This window comes from Gallinula chloropus, assembly GCF_964237585.1.
Source record: "Gallinula chloropus genome assembly, chromosome: 1".
Taxonomy (NCBI): Eukaryota; Metazoa; Chordata; class Aves; order Gruiformes; family Rallidae; genus Gallinula; species Gallinula chloropus.
The window spans coordinates 48,955,542-48,973,751 of NC_140085.1; the positions used below are offsets into that span (position 1 = coordinate 48,955,542).

The 18,210-nt window shown below is 38.5% G+C and overlaps 1 protein-coding gene across 1 annotated transcript in view; it reads right to left on the bottom strand.

Annotated features, from left to right (window-relative positions):
- Positions 1 to 5,351: 5,351 nt before the first annotated feature.
- Positions 5,352 to 18,210, bottom strand: part of TAFA5 (TAFA chemokine like family member 5) — a gene marked incomplete at both ends in the record, with an annotated part of 350,083 nt that continues 337,224 nt past the window's right edge. The window contains 2 exons of the mRNA XM_084260878.1: positions 5,352 to 5,441; positions 6,793 to 6,920. Of these exons, the coding sequence (XP_084117004.1) occupies positions 5,352 to 5,441; positions 6,793 to 6,920 (218 nt within the window). The remainder of the gene's footprint in view (positions 5,442 to 6,792; positions 6,921 to 18,210) is intronic.

Genomic DNA, 18,210 nt, shown 5'->3' on the forward strand with positions numbered 1-18,210 from the left:
TATTTGAGATGTTAACAAAATATGTTTTCAACTTAGACATTTTACTCCAAGCTATTATTGAAATAAACTGTGGTCTCTTTTCAGGTAGTGCCAATCACTAAACATCAGCAGAACCAGTATTCAGGACAGAGGAAGGCACCTAATCTCTTTAAGGTGGTTCAAATTTCTGAAAGCTCTTTTCAGTATCAAGTTTACAAAAATCATAGTATCTTTGATAGCATTTTGGCTTTAGGACTTGAAGACCAGCTATCTGCCACAAAGAAGCCTATTTTGATACGGTTGATGGAGAACAGAACGGGTGGGTTTCAGTATATTGGTATGAGAAAGGAGTGCACAGCTTTGAAAAGACTATGTTAGTTGAAGCAGTGCTAATGCATATTAGCAAAAAAACTTGCATAGTAGCAAAGAACTTACATATTACAAAGAATAGAATAGCCCCAATCTATTTGGGTTCTTCAGCTTCATGAGGATTTTATTCTATTTAGCTTCCTCAGTGCATGAAAGACTTAAGACAAGGAGCCATGAAGACCATCCCACCAATGTACCTTAAAGACTGCCTTGAACTAACAAAAGAATTAGTAATATGACTTTTAACCTGAGAGAGTCAAACCATACAACTAACGTGCTAACTTGCTTGGAAATTAACAGAAAGGAATCCACTTCCAGTACTGCAATGATGAATCACTTGTAAATTATGTTGCCTTTTGTAGACAATTAGAGCAATGGAAACTTTGGTCACAAAATAATAATCGCTTAAAAGCCATGGGAATAAACAACAGATTGAATCTAGGTCTTGAGGTACCTACCCATAGAGTGTACACTGAAGCACATGTCTACGACATGTCATGAACTGATATTTTATCTTATAATTACTGCTAGTACTACTGAGAAAAATATGAAATTAATATAAAAATATTAGAAGGGTCAGTTAAAGCACTGGACCATGACTAGAACTGATCCACATGATACACATTTACATTTGAATGAAATGTTAATTATGAGTAAACTAGTTCTGGTAGTTCATATGTACAGTCACACATCCAAATATCATGACTTCTGATCTTCTGCAGAAGGTGCTCATGGTCTACCCTTTCTCAACTTGGTACATAAATGTGAAAAGGTAGAATTTTTAACATATAAAAGGTATTTCAGGCTAGCATCCAATTATAAGGTAGTGATCTCTGAAAACTTTATTAAATTAGCAATTTCAAGATCACCCTACTGAGACCTGAGTTACTTTTAGAGGACTTTGTGATGCATAGTGCTTGATAAAGCACCATGTAGCTGTAATCAGCTGACAGCAGGAATGAAGAATATGGATGATTCTTAGTGACAATACGCATAGTGATTTTCTTGAACCATATTTCTAGAAATCCAACAAGAAATTCAGAGTGAGCCTGTCTGAGAGTGATCTACAAGATAATCAATCTGAGTTAATGATCAATTTCACCACGGACGTGCATTTGCTAGAGCCCTTTCTGTTGTTGCTAAGATCTCTCTAAAGGCAGTGGCAGGGATGCCATCATGAAGGGGGCCACACAGAAAAAGAGAAGACAGAGGAGACATTGGGACTTGCAACTGTGCATGTATATGGACCTTGAAATAAGGATGTGCTCCTGCTCCCATGGCTCAAATATAGCCAAAGATTTTGATTCCCCGGTATCAAAGGCTATGAATGACAGAAAATTCAGTTTCATAACTTCCTGCTTGTTTCTAAAAGCTGTTCTTTGGATTGGGACGAGGGGATATACCAGCCTCTTGAAAAATGTCCTCTGTGATGTTGGTCTGTTCCTGTTACTGTTAGGACAGTGAGGGAACTTGGTAGATGAAATGCTGACAAGTGGATTTAATGTATCTGTTTCATAAGTTGACCACTTCTGACAAAGGGGAAGAGGGAAACTTAATTTGGCATGGCATGCATGCCTGCATCATTCCACTGCCCTGATTTGGTGCTGCCTGAAAGCTTATTTTGGTGGGTATTGTGTCCTGGAATGACACAGAACTAGAACTGGCGAGATGTCAAAAACCTTCCAAAACCAGCTTAACCAAGTAAAATCAGTTGACCCGTGGATATATGAAATGTACATTTAGAAACAGAGCTGGAATGTAGGTGAGGCTACAGTAATGCTAGGGTTATGTGCATATCTAACAACAACATGAATATCACCAATAAGGACATTGATAAATAACAGGGTTTTTATTTTTAAATTACTCTGAATTTCTAAACCTCTTCAAATATTAACTTAGGACTTCCAAATTCACTAAGGCAGGTAGCTAAGGACTGTTAAACTTATTTTAACTGCTGGGGAAACTGAGGCAGAGAGTTACAGTGACTTACCCAAGGCCACAGAGGGCGTCACTGTCAGAGCCGGGATTAGAGCTCAGGAGATTCTGGCTCCCAGTCCCAAGCTCAGACCATTAGACCATGGCCTCAGGACATTTCCAGCTGGTCTTCAGTCTAAAAAAAAGGTAAATTCTCAAGTATGTTACAAATATGTAACATATATATATTTCTTTTTATTTTGGCTGTAATGGTATGAATGAGAACACATTGCTCTTAAGTCAGTGATGAAAAGTAAACCAGTAACTTTTGTCTTAGTTAACTTTATCATATATAAGTGTATGATAAAGCTCTACAGAAAAATCTTGATTTAAGCTGCAGCCAATGCAAACAGCTATTGTATTTTTCAGGGTAAGGAACAAATTGCCTTTCCAACCCAGCCAGCATGTCATTTATATTAATGGCAAGGAATGTTAAGTTGCTCTGTGTGTAAGTAAACTCTATTAAGTAAGTCACGTCCCTTGGTGAAGCTAGATCCTTAGTAAATTTTACTAGCTAAGCACTGAGCTCCATGTCAGAGTAATTACACCTTTTATCCACTGTGAGCTTTCTCTTAGCTTCTTCATACTCCTTAATTTCCCACTTCAGCTAATTTAGCAGTAAAATTGCAAAGGTTTTAAAAGGTTAGCTACCGAGGAACTGGCGCATGAATGTTCTGTTAAGCTCCATGCATTGAAATCACATCATGTAGAAGAAGGAATTAATTAAGTAACAATTAGGTAGTGATGGATCATTGACAACATATATACACTTTGGTTCTAAAATTAATCTCCCCTGTAGATCCAATACATTGTCTATCTTCTCATCTATATGCTGGCAAGAGCTATACTTGAAATATAAAATGGACAGGCCCCTCAGCAATATCTTTAAAGAAAGGCATATCTTCTGGCACTACTGAAACTGCATACTCTTTTAAAAATCATATAGCTTCATCTTTTTTTAAAGACTTGAAAGAGTAATGAGAATAGCAAAAGGAGAAGAAATGTTTAAGGCAGGTGATTTTAAAGTGACTGTGAGGACATTTGTTATATGAAAGTACTTAGTATGTTGAAAGTGCTAACAATTGTGTAGTATTCTCTTGCTATCTTCTTTTACAAGTTGCCACATTGTTTCCTTGTATTGACAGTCAGCTGCTTAATACATAGATTGGCAGTTAGCCCAGTCAACCCTCAATTCTAAAAGCTTCTTAGGAGATGAAAAATCTTTGGTTCATTCACACCTTGTAGAAAGGATGACAGGGCAGAAGTGACATCCAGATCCATTTAGAGTATACTTTGAGTCTGATTTCCCTTTGCCTTGCACCTTGCGTAGTCATTTATAGCAGTGCAAAGTGAGCACAAAGCGGATATAAAACACTGCTACCCATGTGAGGAGAGGATTCTGACTTGGTTGCATTATTTCCAGAGGTGATCACAAAAAGTGCCAGGCAGTGAAAAAAATCCGTCTCTGCATAGAAAGCCTAAACAATTTTGACACAAAAGAGAAAGTAGCAGCATTGTTTTCCAAACACTTTACAGAAATCACACTTTTGCTTTGGAGCAAGGGTTTTTTTTGTTTACTGTTTGCCTGGTGCTTCCACAGAAAAAGTACTACAAAAAACCAGCAGTCATCTACAGAAAACAAATCAAATTTCTTCCTTTTTTGGTACAAACATATTTAACAGCGAGCCCTACAGTATATTCTCACATAAGAAGGAACTCATACCCTACATAAGATTAGTTTTATTTTACCAAGTGCTTCTTCTAAACCCAGTACTGAAAAGGTTACACTTCTTCACAACCTCATAGAATCAATGTAGAAACTGGTATTATCACAACAGCTGGTCTCAGTCCATCAGAGTTCAATACTGTTCTGGCTTTAGTATGGGTAGCAACTGACTGTCTCAGTATTTACCCAACAGTAACATCTCTGTTATATGACCTACTGCCAAGTATCTTCAAGAAACAAACTAATATTAGCAGGAAAGGCCTGCAAATATTAGATTAACAAATGTGTGTTAACAAAATTGATTATTAACAAATTAAAGGCACAATCTGGCTGTTGCTGGAGATTTGGTCAAGAATCGTTTCTACATAACAATAGACATTTAGTGTGGAATAATTACTCAATATGTTTGGAAATTTATTTTCCCAGACTACCTGTCAGCCATTTTTCTGGCTTTTTCCTGCCAGAAATCCTTCCCGTTACACTTAGATGCCATGATGGGCCTGGCAACTCACATTTGTTGATTAGGAGCAGAAATAGAAATTACTTGACTGCATCAACAGCTGTTGGCCTAGGACTACTGCTACAGTCAATAATGTCTCTTGGTGTTTATGTTAGAAAATGTCATTTAATCAGTGAGGCACTTCATAGAGTCATCCTAAGGCATAGTTCCCAAACCTATTACCATTGTTCAATGCCTACCCTTCAACTAAGTAGCTAAAGAACTAAGGAATATGATCTTTTCTTAATTATTATTAATATTTTAGCAATACTTTATTATAGATTGTGTTTCTTGGGTTTTGTGTTTTGTTTTGATGTTTTGGTTTAATTTTTTTTTCTGTTGTTTTTCCCCCCTTCCCCTTCCGTATTCAGTGTTTCTTTAAGTATTCTGAGTTGCTAGTCTGGCTTGACTGAAAAGTACTGTGTGTTTGTTGTGAGTCTGTATGTGTGAAACCAACTGTTGAAGACTGCTTGATGTTCGATGAGGGCTTATGCTCAGAACTGTTCTGCAGTTGGCTCTCTGGCAGAATCTCTCCTCACCAATGACAATGATGTCTCTGTGTGGGGGAGTGTCTGTTTTATAATATTGCACTTGCTGTGGCCCTAATTTTACTGATGGGCCATGATTATGGTTTCATTTACGTTAATCAAAATCATGAGTCATCCCATTCATGTCAATAGCATTAAAGAGCTATACAGTCAAGCAAGAGTTCAGAATCAGGCTTCTGGTGTTTAATCTAAAAGGATATCTGAATCATTTCATTAAAGACAGATACTGAAGGATAGATCCTCTGCTTACTTTGCATTACTCAATCATGCCATTAGCATAAAACATCAAATAAAGATCTATAATGACAGCTGGCAATATGTCACAGTACATGAGTTTTCTGTTTACCTTGGATACAGAAGATACCCCTGAATTAATGAGATTTAACATAATATTTCAAGTATGACAAAGTTACCATTTTAGGTCTCCTTGCCCTTGGAAGTTGGCATTAATGTTTCAAAAACTTTTTTCCTTTTCTTTTTTTTTTTTTAAATTGTCACTTCTATATAACTTGAGTGCAAAAGATCTAAAGACAAACAATATTTAAGTAAGACATCAGAGACTGAGTTGTTTTATAGCCCTGTCCATAACGAAATATGTCTATTAAATACAGGAGCATCAAAATAGTCATCACAATTAATAAAGGTTTGAGGGTTTTGTGTAGGCATCTCATAAAGCACTATCAGATCTTTGTACTTTTTTAAAAGGTGAAAAACATGTTAATTTTCCAAAATATAGTCATTCTAGAGCAATAAAAGGTTTTCTACTGGTGTCTGTCTCCTGCTCAGACAGAGAAATTGTACAGGGGATGATGGGCCTTAATTTAGTTCTCACTGATAAGTACTTTTAAGACTAAATATTCTTGAAATTGCACTTACTTAAATTACACTCAAGCTCCATGTAAATCTAAAAAAAGATTATAGGAGAGAAAATCATTTCAAGAGGTCTAGCAAGCTATCAGAATATTGCTCTATTATATCTCTTCAGATTTTTTTCCATTTTTGAAGTAAAAAAATTATTGGCATTTGAGAACATTTTCTAGAAATCTGTTTGATACATTACAGGCCCTAGAAACTATTCCTGTCATATATACTTTCAGCTTCACTACAAGCACATGACCCAAGATGCCAAATCAGAGAGTTGAGGGTTTTATCAACAAACAAGAACCAAAAGCAAGCTGAAAGAAGGGGTCTTTTACTAGGTTTTCTATAGGTCTCAATGGTCATCTATCTCATTGAAAACTTAAAGATCTGTGCAACTCACTTTTCCAGTACAGTGGGAATAGCAAAAACAATTTCTCCCTAATTCCCAATGAAAATTTCCTTTTCACCCTGTTAGACCATATGTTTGTTCAGTTTTATATCCTGCATTTCCTCAGCAAAGAAAGTTCTTGTACAATGAAGCAATACGATACTGTCTTCAGGCTGAATACATATGTTAGTTAAACCACTGGTACCTTTTAAGAAAACCTTGAAATAATTTCCACTCTCAGTACCTGTGGAAATTACACATTTTTCCTGTCTTTGTGATAACATTGCTGTGAATTTCAGTATGCATACTTGGGCACATAGCTTAATTATAAGGCCCACAGACTTTATGTATCCTCGACGAAAAACAATTAGAAATCTCACTCTTTGTTTTTGAGTAAACTAAAGTGAACGAGATACTAAAGAAATATATATACAGAGAAGTGACCTACCGTGGTTGTCTTTATCCGTCCTCCTGGTTGTGTACAGGTCCAGCCTGATTTATTGATTAGCAAATCACAGCCTTCTCCTTCTAAACATGGAAGCATTTCACACCACTGTTTTGTTTTGATAATTCGTGCTATGGAACAGAAAAGAAAAAAAACAAAACACAACCAAAACCAATTGGCAGGAGAATTCACATTTCACTTATCTCTAAACACTTTCTCATTTGAGTTGTCTATTTTCATCATCAGATAAAGCAGTCATAGGTTATGATGTAGACAGCCCTAGGCAATTTACAAAACTATTTACAAACCTGCTGTGCCAACAAATTTCATAATAAAAATAGAACTGAAAACCCAACAATCAAACAAAAGACAGCTCTGTTGTAAATCAGAAAAACATAAAACTTAGCTAATTTTCTAGTTTCATGGTCCTTACTCTCTAGGAAGTAATGTTCAGGGTGTGGGGGCTAATAACTGAAGACTTAACGTCCTAAGTAATCATTATGGTAGTCTAAAAGTGACCTACAACCATTGTGTTAGCCTCTGTATTCACCTGAGCAGACACTCCTTATCCTGAAGTCCTTACAGTGCAAATAGACATGAGGTGCACAGTGGAGAGAGAAAGGCTATAATAAACAGGTAGAGGGGTCAACATAATGACAGCAATTGTGAAACTCTCTGATACTTGCAATGGCAGGAGCCTAGTTAGGGCAGGAGCTAGGAACATAAGAAGGACAGGTGTTGAGTGAAGTAAAGGTTGGGAAATCATGAGGAAGGAGACTGTGAGTAGAGGTTAACAAAAAAATGGAACAAACTTCCTGCTACTGTTACAAAGAACAGGAACTCTAGTCAGGAAGGACCCTAACTGTCTGAAAGGTCATGCATTGTGTGCTTTCTGGCTTCTTTTAATGCTTGCATCTCAGGTAAGATAGTCCTGCAAGGACACACAGCAAGTAGTCTTGGATCAACAGAGCTCTCACTAACTTGAAGTAAATGCAGAGGAGCTGTAAGGAGATGCAAGGCACAGAGAAAAAGGGGCTTTAATTCCTGTAGACTTCTTTCTGGATTAAAATAGTTCTTTTGAGTTCTCCTCTGTAGTGTCCGGGTTTCTCGGTGTAGAGTATTAAGCAATATGAGTAATATCTAATATTTCATTACTCTTTCACTCTTCCCCTGTAGACAAAAATTGTAGGGTGGAGTGTAAGTTTGGGATGTTCTTTATAAAACACACATGCAGAGATGTGCTCACTTGCATGGTGCCATATGTTTGTGCTAAACAAGCTAAGCCCTCTCCTCCCTCCCCGACCCCCCAAATTATCTTTTGCTCAGCCTGTGAGGCTTGCAGTCCACAGCAAATGGTCCTCAGTTCCTTCAGAGCTCATCTCTGCAATCTTGAGTTAGACTTGAGGAAAGCTTCACCCCCTGAATTTGTACATGAGTGTCTTAGGATTCAAGGGCAGAGCAAGTTCCACATACAGGGACATAGATAATGCCTTCATCTACCTTGATGCATGACACAGATATACACAATATAACTTCAACAGTCATGATCCCAATCAAAAGAGAACTACAGTAGAAATACTTAGCAAGATAAGCGTACAATAAGCTTATGATCCTCCAAATTAATTTTTGGTCCAAGCAGCTTAAAAGCAAGCATGTATACCCAGCGGTAGTTGTACTTTTAATGCTCACCTGAACGTGTGATTCAGCCTTCCTATGCCCCTGACTTCCTCTGTCTGGAACTATTTAAGAATACAATTCCCAATGCCACTAGATCATGGCAAGAAATAGAAATGTAATTTAAAGTCTTTTAATAAAATCCTTTCCAATATTTTGACATGAAACAACTTGTGTCCTCAGTCCCGCTACAATTCTTGGTAAGCTTTAGCAATATAACGAGCACTGATTTCTTTCAGTGGAAGCTCAATCTGAAATTCATAGTAAGATTTTCATTATATAAAACACTTAAGCTCCCAAATGCCTACATAGGAGTTTGCACCGTTCATTAGGCAATACATATCTGTCGCTGGAGGAATGATTCCCAAACAATTTTCATAACTACAATTTTTTGAAGCAAGTCCACAAAGTTTTTATAGCACATAATATACAGAAACTTGGATTGTGCTTGGGGTCCATAGGTACTGCTCTACTGAGAACTGGATCACATCAGTTTTCAAGACTAACATCTCCTATGTAACAGATAATAGCCTCATCCTTCCAAGGATGCAGCTGGTTGCAGGCTTTACAGAAAGAGCTCAGTAAAATGTTAACACCAAACATCACCATTTGCATGCATATATTTTGCAATTCACATATTGAAATGGCTATTTCTATCAATGTTTCAGCATTACGAAGGATCACTGAAAGACTGAACAGTCAGTTAAACTCAAAAATGTGTAGTAGATTGCCTCTACTATCTCCGGTGGGAGGTTTTCTTGGAAACATACCTTGAACTAATCTTTAAAAAACTATTTCTTTCCTCTGTGAATTACTCTTAATGTTTGCTTGGTTGCTATCTCAGAATGCAGCTATAGGTAATATCACAAATATATGGAATCCTTGCTCTGGGTATTGGCTGTATCCACACAAATTTAGAACACACCAAGAGTATTTTACAGAACATAAAGTCTGAAACATTTCTGTGTTAAGTGTATAGACTACCTCATGCATTTAGGCCTCGAGAATCAAAACAACTTGTTTTGCAGGCAAAAACCACCCGGCTCGCATGGTTTAAAGCAAATCAGTATCAAAATGGTTTATTAATTTATTAATGACACACAACTAGCAACAATGAACTATAAGTGCAGGATCAATACCAGAGATACAAAATCGTAAACCCTAGCATTAGACACTGTCGTGGTTTTACCCCGGCTGAGAGCCGAGAGCCACGCAGCTGCCTACTCCTTAAAGGAAAAGAGCAGGGGAAGAGGGAAGGGGGGGTGAGAGGCAAGGGAAGGGAAAAGGAAGGAGCAAATAACCCCAAAACCAAGAAACTAAGAGGCCCGTGGGTTGGGATAAGGACAGTTTACTAAGATAACAGAGAGATACAATATAACAATGCTAACAGGACTTTAGAGCAAAAATATATGAAGCTGTTGATACACAATGCAGTTTCTCACTGAACCCGCAACTCAGGCCGTGCCACCCAGAGCCGTCCCAGAACCCGACCATCCCCCAAGAACCGCGCGTCCCGGAGCCACCCCTGCTCTTCCTCCCGTCAGCCCCCCGATATCCTGGGCAGGACGTAATTGGTATGGAATACTCTCTTTGGCCAGTTGGGTCACCTGTCCTGGCTTCGCCCCTCCTTTCTCATGAATAGAGAAACACCAAGAGCTGAGAAAGTCCTTGACTGTCTGACAGCAACTAGAAACATCAGGGTGTTATCAGCACTGCTTTCATTTTAACTCTCAAACACAGCATTCCATCCTCTGCTACAAATGAAGTTACTCCATTCTGACCAAAACCAGGACAGACACGAAATGCTCACAATTGGTTGGAAATGGCTGAACACCCCCTCAGAACTTCTTCTGCACACGGGGGGCTGTGCCCCGGGGGCGGCAGCGCTGCCCGGCCCGCGAACCAGAGCAGAGATGAGTGGGCAGCACCCGCCTGCCTGCCCACCCCACTCCCCCCACCACCCTCCCCCAAAACCCCTCCAGGGTCTCTCCTCCCGTTACAGATCTTAACAGTTGTTTGATGCAGCTTTTCAACCTGACCGTTGGTTTGTTTCTGAGCCCCACAAACAACCCCTGCCCAGCCCTACATTGCCACCCCTATAGGCCTCCTTTCTTGGGCTGCTTACCACAGGCCGTCCAGGCTGCACCCTCAGGCTTAGGTGTACATGGAGGCCCGCTCATGGAGGCTCGCTCATGGAGGCCTGTGCAGATGCATTGATCTGTCGTACTTGCGCAGCCACCGTTAGGAAGGAAGGCCACGCTCCTCTCTGTGGGCCTGCACCTGGGTTTGCATCTTTGCTTTTCAGTTTGCCCATTATAGCAGAGCATCACGGAGAAGCTAAATGCATAGCATAGAGAGCAAAGTATGCAGCTATTTTATCAACCTAATATCAAGAAATTCTATCAGTAATTGAAACTGAGTTACACTAGTCAAAGCAAAGGAACACAATGTATTTCCTGAGGCAGTATAGTTGCCTTTTTACTGTGTATATTCACCAGGGGTGAAATTCAGCCCTCTGCAGACAAGACAGCAAAAAGCCTATCAGATTCTTCAAATCCACTCCAAGCTCCATTATAAAGAATTAAGTGGCACTTAAATGATACATAGGCTTTGTGCAGACCTTCTGCAAAGAACCGATTTTCATCTTAAGAATCTGAGCTGACACTACTTTGCATCTCCTCAGAAGGGCTGTGCCCCTTCACTTAAACTGAAGTTAATAGGAACTGACGGTGCTCAGCACAGGGTAGGAATTGCTTTCCCGGGTAATGCCATTTGAACTGGAGAACAAATGGAGTCTATCCATGGGGTTTTCATACGAGCAGTTCTGAGGTGTTGCAAGCAGGCAGAGCTTGTATCAGCAGGATGCCAAGATACCCAGAAAAGCATTCTCAACTGTTTCATAAGACAGAGCAATTTGCAATGGATTTCCATTTATTAGTAAAAATAAATAAATTCTCTGCTACATGATCAGTACAGTCCAATTTAAGACTGTTAAATGAGTAGTGTTTCAGAACACCACAGGTTATATCCTGCTAAATACTGAAGCTAGTTATGTTTTGTCACTAAGCTTCTCACCTGGTTCTCACCTGGTTTAACATTATATACATATAATTTCTTTATGTAGAAACTTTCCTATAGAAAATCAGCTTTATTTTCTATACTTTCTTTTCACACATACATTCTATATTCAGGCAGTTACCAGCTGTTGCATATCTAGTGAATCTCAAGTGAAAATCATGAACTTTTTGTGAGCAAAAAAGTGAGAGAAATCTCATTAAGCAGAAGTAAATGCAAAAACTTACAGCTGTCTAAATTATGTTAGATTAACACTCAATTACCATTTATCTTCTCTTCTCACACACCCCCCTCCCCCCCCCCCCCTTTTTGGAGAACTTGAAAATAAAAGAATAAATGTATATTATTTTTTCATTGAGTAAGAATATTGCTAAAAACAGTGTCTGGATGCTGAGACTTAAGATTTCAGAATATAGTGTTCTCCTATGCATAAAAGGTGGTATGTGAAATGAATAATTCCAAATCATAATGAAAATGATGGTAAAAAAACCTAAATGGGGGAGAAATTAAAAAAAAAAAAAGACAGCTCAGTTGATTAGTAAGATCAGATGCCTGAAGTGAATGGAGAATTCTTTGTAGTGGGCAGTAGGGAAGATTTCTCTTCAGCCCATGCAGAACACAACATTTTGAAATATGCTTCCCAAAGTTCAAAAATGCCTTTGGATTCATCAGCTCAGGTGTAGCCAAAGATGTTTATCCTAGTGTTGCTCTCCTGTCCCATTAACTCTGAGCAGGAGCCATATCTTTTATTATTAAATGGCTCCAACTGATCCCAGCTGGGTCCATCATCCCACCCCTCTCCCAGGCTCTCTGTTCTCTTTAGCTCATATTTTTATCTTTTTCCTTCTTCCATTTTTTTTCAGCTGCAGCCTTTTGCTCCAGCAATTTCTGCCCTCTGCCTGACTCAGTACATATACACTATCTGCCTATCAGAGACCCCCAAACACTTTGCAGACTTACTACGTTTATCGAGTTTTACCTATGACCGGTAAATGCTGCTCATTCTCCACATTCCACACAGAAGTTAATCAACTTGACCGAGGTTACACAAGAAATTTGTTGCAGAGATGGAAACAAAAACCAATGAATACCTGGTGGTCACTAGCTCAGAGACTTTTCTCTGTTCCATTTTCCTTCAGAAAGGCAGCATGCTTTAATACATATATATATATGAAAATAAATGACAACAAAAATATGTGAAGTAATAGGCTTTAAAAAACATATATCAGTTAAATTGCAGCAGCAGGAAAGAGGCCAGAAGAAACCCAAACTGAATCACAGAACTGTAATAAGACATTGCAATCATGAACTGTCTTTAGAGCAGCAATTTGACTGTAATAGTGTATAAGCCCCAAACGTTAATCTGTTTTACTATACAGCAAGGAAACATCACAAACCTTAGATGCCTTTTTACAGCTCCACTTAAAAAATTGGAAGCAGTGCTAATTCACAAAGAGTTAGCTCGTCTCAATTATTTATAGGGCATCTAGACCAAAGACTATTTAGTTCTAAGAACAGCCATATAGTAATGTCTAGACACCCATTTTATCATTCAGCTCTTGCTGTCAGGATTGGGAGGGATACTTGAATTGTAGCTGAGAAATATCTGGAAAAAAGTGATCTCCTGTGGGCTACAGAGAGGCTAAAAATTGAGACCAGGTAACTAGATGAAGAGTAAAAGACTGAATGACAGGCTTTTCCTGCTGCTCACCCTAATCTTAGTACCAGTAAGGGAGAAATCTTAGTGTAACACCAGGGTTGAGAAGAGACCTTCAATATTGACCTGTTCCCTAAAAAAGGATGAAAATCTCATTTTACCATAAACGGTGCAGATTTCACAGTGCACAACGTGTATTTGGGAGGAGCAGGATAATAGACAAAGGATGACCTCCAAATTAAGCAGTTATCCATTTCATCCCAAACTAGGACTGCCTAAGGGGCACCCCTGCTGGTTACATGAATGGTCCTCCTCAGAAGTCAGATGTGGTTGCTGGATTAAGCTTTGTGAATACAGGAATTTACTTAGCAAACCACAACGGCATAGGTTTAACTTTACAACTGCTGCGCTTCGCAAGGCACACAAACATCTGTTTAATTTTAAGAAGGTACCTAATATTTTGCTGAATCTTCATAAGACCGTGTAAAATAAATTTATACTGACAGCCTAGGATGGAGAAGGTCCAAAGATATTTCACAAATCAGAGATTATTATTAATACTTGATAAATCTCCAGAACACAAGACAGAGGTTAAAAACCCCAAATAAATTAAGAAAACAATTAAGCAGAAACAAACTGAAGTAGGATATAAATGCTAGGAACGCTGGTGAAATTCAACAGCTCTTATCTTCTTTCCTGTTTGTGTCTCTGAATAGCAGAATTTTCTAATTAAGATGATCCAAACCATAAATGTATAAATAAAGCAGGAAAATAAGTATATGATAGTAAATGCACAGGAAGACAAGATATTGGACATTTTTCTAGTGTAAGCAAACATATATTTACCCAGTCTTTCTCTTTTTAGTTCTTTGAAAACCTTGATATTATGTGACTCAGTGAGCTAGTGATAGGTACCTTGTTCAAGTGTTTGTATGAAACACTGCCCTAACATGGGAAGTCTCCTACAAATCAGCTTCATAGTAAACTTGTAGCTGTTCACATCTTAATTTTCAAGGGCCAGTTTTCTTCTATACATAATTGCTCTCACTTGCAATTGTAATACATCTCTGCATTTGTTGTCAACCCCTTAGCCTTTCTCTGTCAATAACTACAATTGCTCATACTGAAAATAATACAGCAAATATAACACACATTTTTCAACTGCTTATAAAACGACATAACAGAAACAGGAAAAAAAAATAATAATCCAATCTCATTTACCGAATCTCAGAGGGTCAAAACAAGCAGCCTGAGAGTCGTGATAAATAATAAATACCAATGAAACCTACATGTGGAATTTCATTTAGGTACAAAATATGTGCCCCTAGCCTCTTCTAGGTTGGTGGTTTCTAGCTGTACATTAAAATGCCAATGCTTCCAATAAGCAAGCTGGCCCACAACTCTGCCCAGGATGTCAGCACTTGCCCGAATACCCACGGATGTACATATTCAGTGGTTTTCAATCTGTGAATGATCTAGTGCTTCATTGTCTGCAGGTAGTTAGCGTTTGCTGTCTAATAAGAGATGCTAATTGAACACCTACCCCTAGAGAAAGCCTTTGTCAGGACTCAGTGTCTTCTGTTTCTGTCCCCTGCTGTTCTGCTCTGCTGTATTCAATTAGTGTGCTGGAAGCAAAGTAAAAATTACTAAAAATCTGATCTGTGATGTGCCAGCAAAGAACCCTTCAGAGATCAGGTTTTCATCACATTTCACATTTCTGCCAGCACACTGAGAACAGCAAATTTAACTGGAGAGGGACAGCAATTTCAGACACAAAGAAGAGAATCTGAAGACAACAGTCAAGGATAGAGAAAAGTGAGGGATATAATGGAAAGTAATAAGAAAACAGATAATGGAAAAAAAAGAAAAATAAAGAATTAGGCAAGAAAGAAAGGAAAAAGGGAGCAAACCCCAACTATATGTAGTAGCTACTGAAGCAGATGAGTAAAGTAAAAAACTTGTGCATCTTGTTCAGTGGAGTCAGCAGGATGATGTTGATAAATGAAAGCCAAAGACCAGAACTGCCTGATTGGTTTTTTGGTGTTTTTTTTTTCTCTTAAGTATGCCAATTTCCTTACTCCTTATATGAGCATAGTACTGCAGTGGAAGACCAGATTTACTGTGGTTAAAAGAAAAACATGAAATAACCAGGCAGATTCATGACCATATGTTATGTAGGGATGGCTGGGTAGCTGTTGAAGAGGGAGAAGGACCCTGACAACTCTCTGGGAAGTATGTGCACATACCAGGGTAACCACTGAGTAGACAGCAAAACAGGGATTTAAAGGAGGAAGTCACAGCAGGAGTAAAATAAACTCTAGGTTGCATGATAGAGAGCGATTAGTGCCATAGTAAGAAGCTGGAAATAAAAGGTTATGAGGGTGGTAGTAGAAAGAGAGAGAAGGAAGGGTGGAAGGCAGTATGTAAATCAATCTTACAACAAACGTCTGAAACCAGACCTGAGTCTAACGGTGTAGATAGGTGTGGATCTGAATAATGGGATTCCTGGACACTTCATCCTATCTGCAGCTTCACATCTGATTGCATAATATCTGATTCTGTACTTAAGAAACATATGCTAAAATGCTGGCCAAGGATCAAGGTCCTCCTTGGGACACTAGCTGTGGAACACTCATGTACCTATACACGGCATATTTAACAACCTGCACAAGGTCAGTTGGGGGAAAAAAAAAAAACAAAAAAAAAAAACCAAACAAACCACCAAAAACCAGAGCCCTTCTCCCTCCAAAAACTAAACAACAAAGAAACCCATTCCATTCGTTAACTGCTTTTGCATGGATAAAGCAGTGAGAATCAGAATGTAAGACTGTGTGCATTAGAATTGAAGTCTGTTATTCTTTAAACTTTTTCAAGATATTTCTGGGAGTTTTAATATTTTTGGGACTTGAGTGCATTCTGAGGGCAAGCATTTAGCCAAGTGGTTCTGCTCTGGCCCTCACTGCTTTTGGTACTTTCCAAGTCTGGTGTCAGCACACACATGCTGTGACATGGTGGTGACATTCTTTTGTGCACTAAAAGAGATAATAATTCAGCTGTTCTCAAGCACAATAGGCTTCCTCTGTCAACAACCACAGCAATGGGAAACTTTGCCCTCCTTTTGTCACATATGTAAGAACAGAACACGCAAGCAAATTGAGCTGAAATGAGCCCGATGACTACCACAGAAGGAGACGAGCAGCTGCCACCATGAGAACAATTAGAAGTATTGAAAAAGGAAACTCAGCACCGAGGGTGTACTTATGCCATACCCCTCATGATTTCCCTCCTATTACACATGACTAAATGCTGTGTTACAGTAAAGTGCAAGATCTTTGGGGTAAGGCTGTGACTTTTTGTTTTGATAAAATGGTAAACATAGGCTAACGTGCTGGGGATTTTGAGACAAATCAATGTTATGTTAATGAAAACTAAGGGAAAAATAATTAAATGAGTGAAACAGGTGAAAACAAGAGAAAGACGACTATAGGAGGCAATTACGTGGTATCACCTCTCACTGTGAGAATGTGGTTAATACATTGTGATTCCTTTGAAGCTTGCATTTGTAAATATTAGTTGGTCAGTGCCCCCAGAATCTTGCCATAGTGAACTCAATGTTGACCTTTAGATAGTTTAAAACTTGCACCTTTCTCATGATTTCTTTCATTAACCAGTGTTTGACCACCAGAGGAACAAAAGCATTTAAATACAGCAAAGACGATGACATGCACCAAACCAGTACATTTTCCATGGGAAACCCTGTTACAGGTGGATGTGTTATATCTTGACTGCACAGGTAACCACACATCTTTTTAATTTGTATTATACCACACATAATATGAGGAGACAGATATCTTAAGAAGACAAATAATGCAATTTATCTCCAAAACTCAGCTAATGTGTGGATTTTTTTACCTTGTGTATGTAACGCACAAAGGAATTTGTTCTCAAAGATTCATCAGATTCTACTTCATAAAAATTATCCAGATGTTTTATGTAGTAAATACACTATGGTTCAGAAGGATGTCTATAACAGAAATAGTCACTGATTAGAAGAAGTAGCCTTTTGTCACCTTTCTTTCCTAGGGCAGACAACGCATGTCCTCATATGCTATGGCCATTGTGTTTGCCAGCAGGAGTCCTGTCCCCTGTCAAAAGTGTCACAGGAGAGGTTGGTTGGGCCAAAGGACACAGTAATAGCACAGGCAATATACTCTGACTTACTTTATAAAACTATGATTTCTGAGAATTAGGCACTTGTGGTTCTGCAGCATCTGCTCACATTGTTAAGAATCAGACCACCGGACACAAAGCAGTTGAATGGGACAGGTCATCAAGAGTTAAAACTCTTTTTTTTATATTGCACTGCTTTACAGAAAACATGATAGAGTTGTAGATTTTAGGGACCAGAACAACCAGCTACGCTAATCTAATCTGATCTTCAATTTTGTGAAGACCATAAAATTTATCCAGCAATTTCTGCAATAATGTCAAAAATATCTGCTTGAGATACAATATACCTTTTAGAAAGCCATTCGGTACTGATTATCAGAGAATACTCACACTCCCACAAACTCTTAAGGCAGGTAGTTTATACAACTCAGTAGCAAAGGCAATACTCCTCAGTTCTATAAATTTTACTGCTGTTTCTATGGGACTCCTATTTAACTCACATAGGAGTATATTCTCCTTCCCTTACTAAACTGTGTGATGACTGAGTGGTCTGCAGTTAGCTATAAGGCCACATGCCTGACAAAACACTTGGTGTTTCTAAAGGTTAATCACCTGAATTTTAAATCTCTTGCTGTTAGGTTTTGTTTTGTTCTGTGTTTTTTTTTCACTTTGGTTGGTTTTTTGGTTTTTGGTTTTGTTTTTTTTTGTTTTTTACATTGAAAAGGTCTTAAGCAAAGAATAAAAAACTGCACATCAACACAGAACAGAAAGAAGACATTAGAACCCCACAAACTTAACTTGGTTTGGTGTCTGTAATCTTAGCTTTTAAAGATGCTGATGGAAGC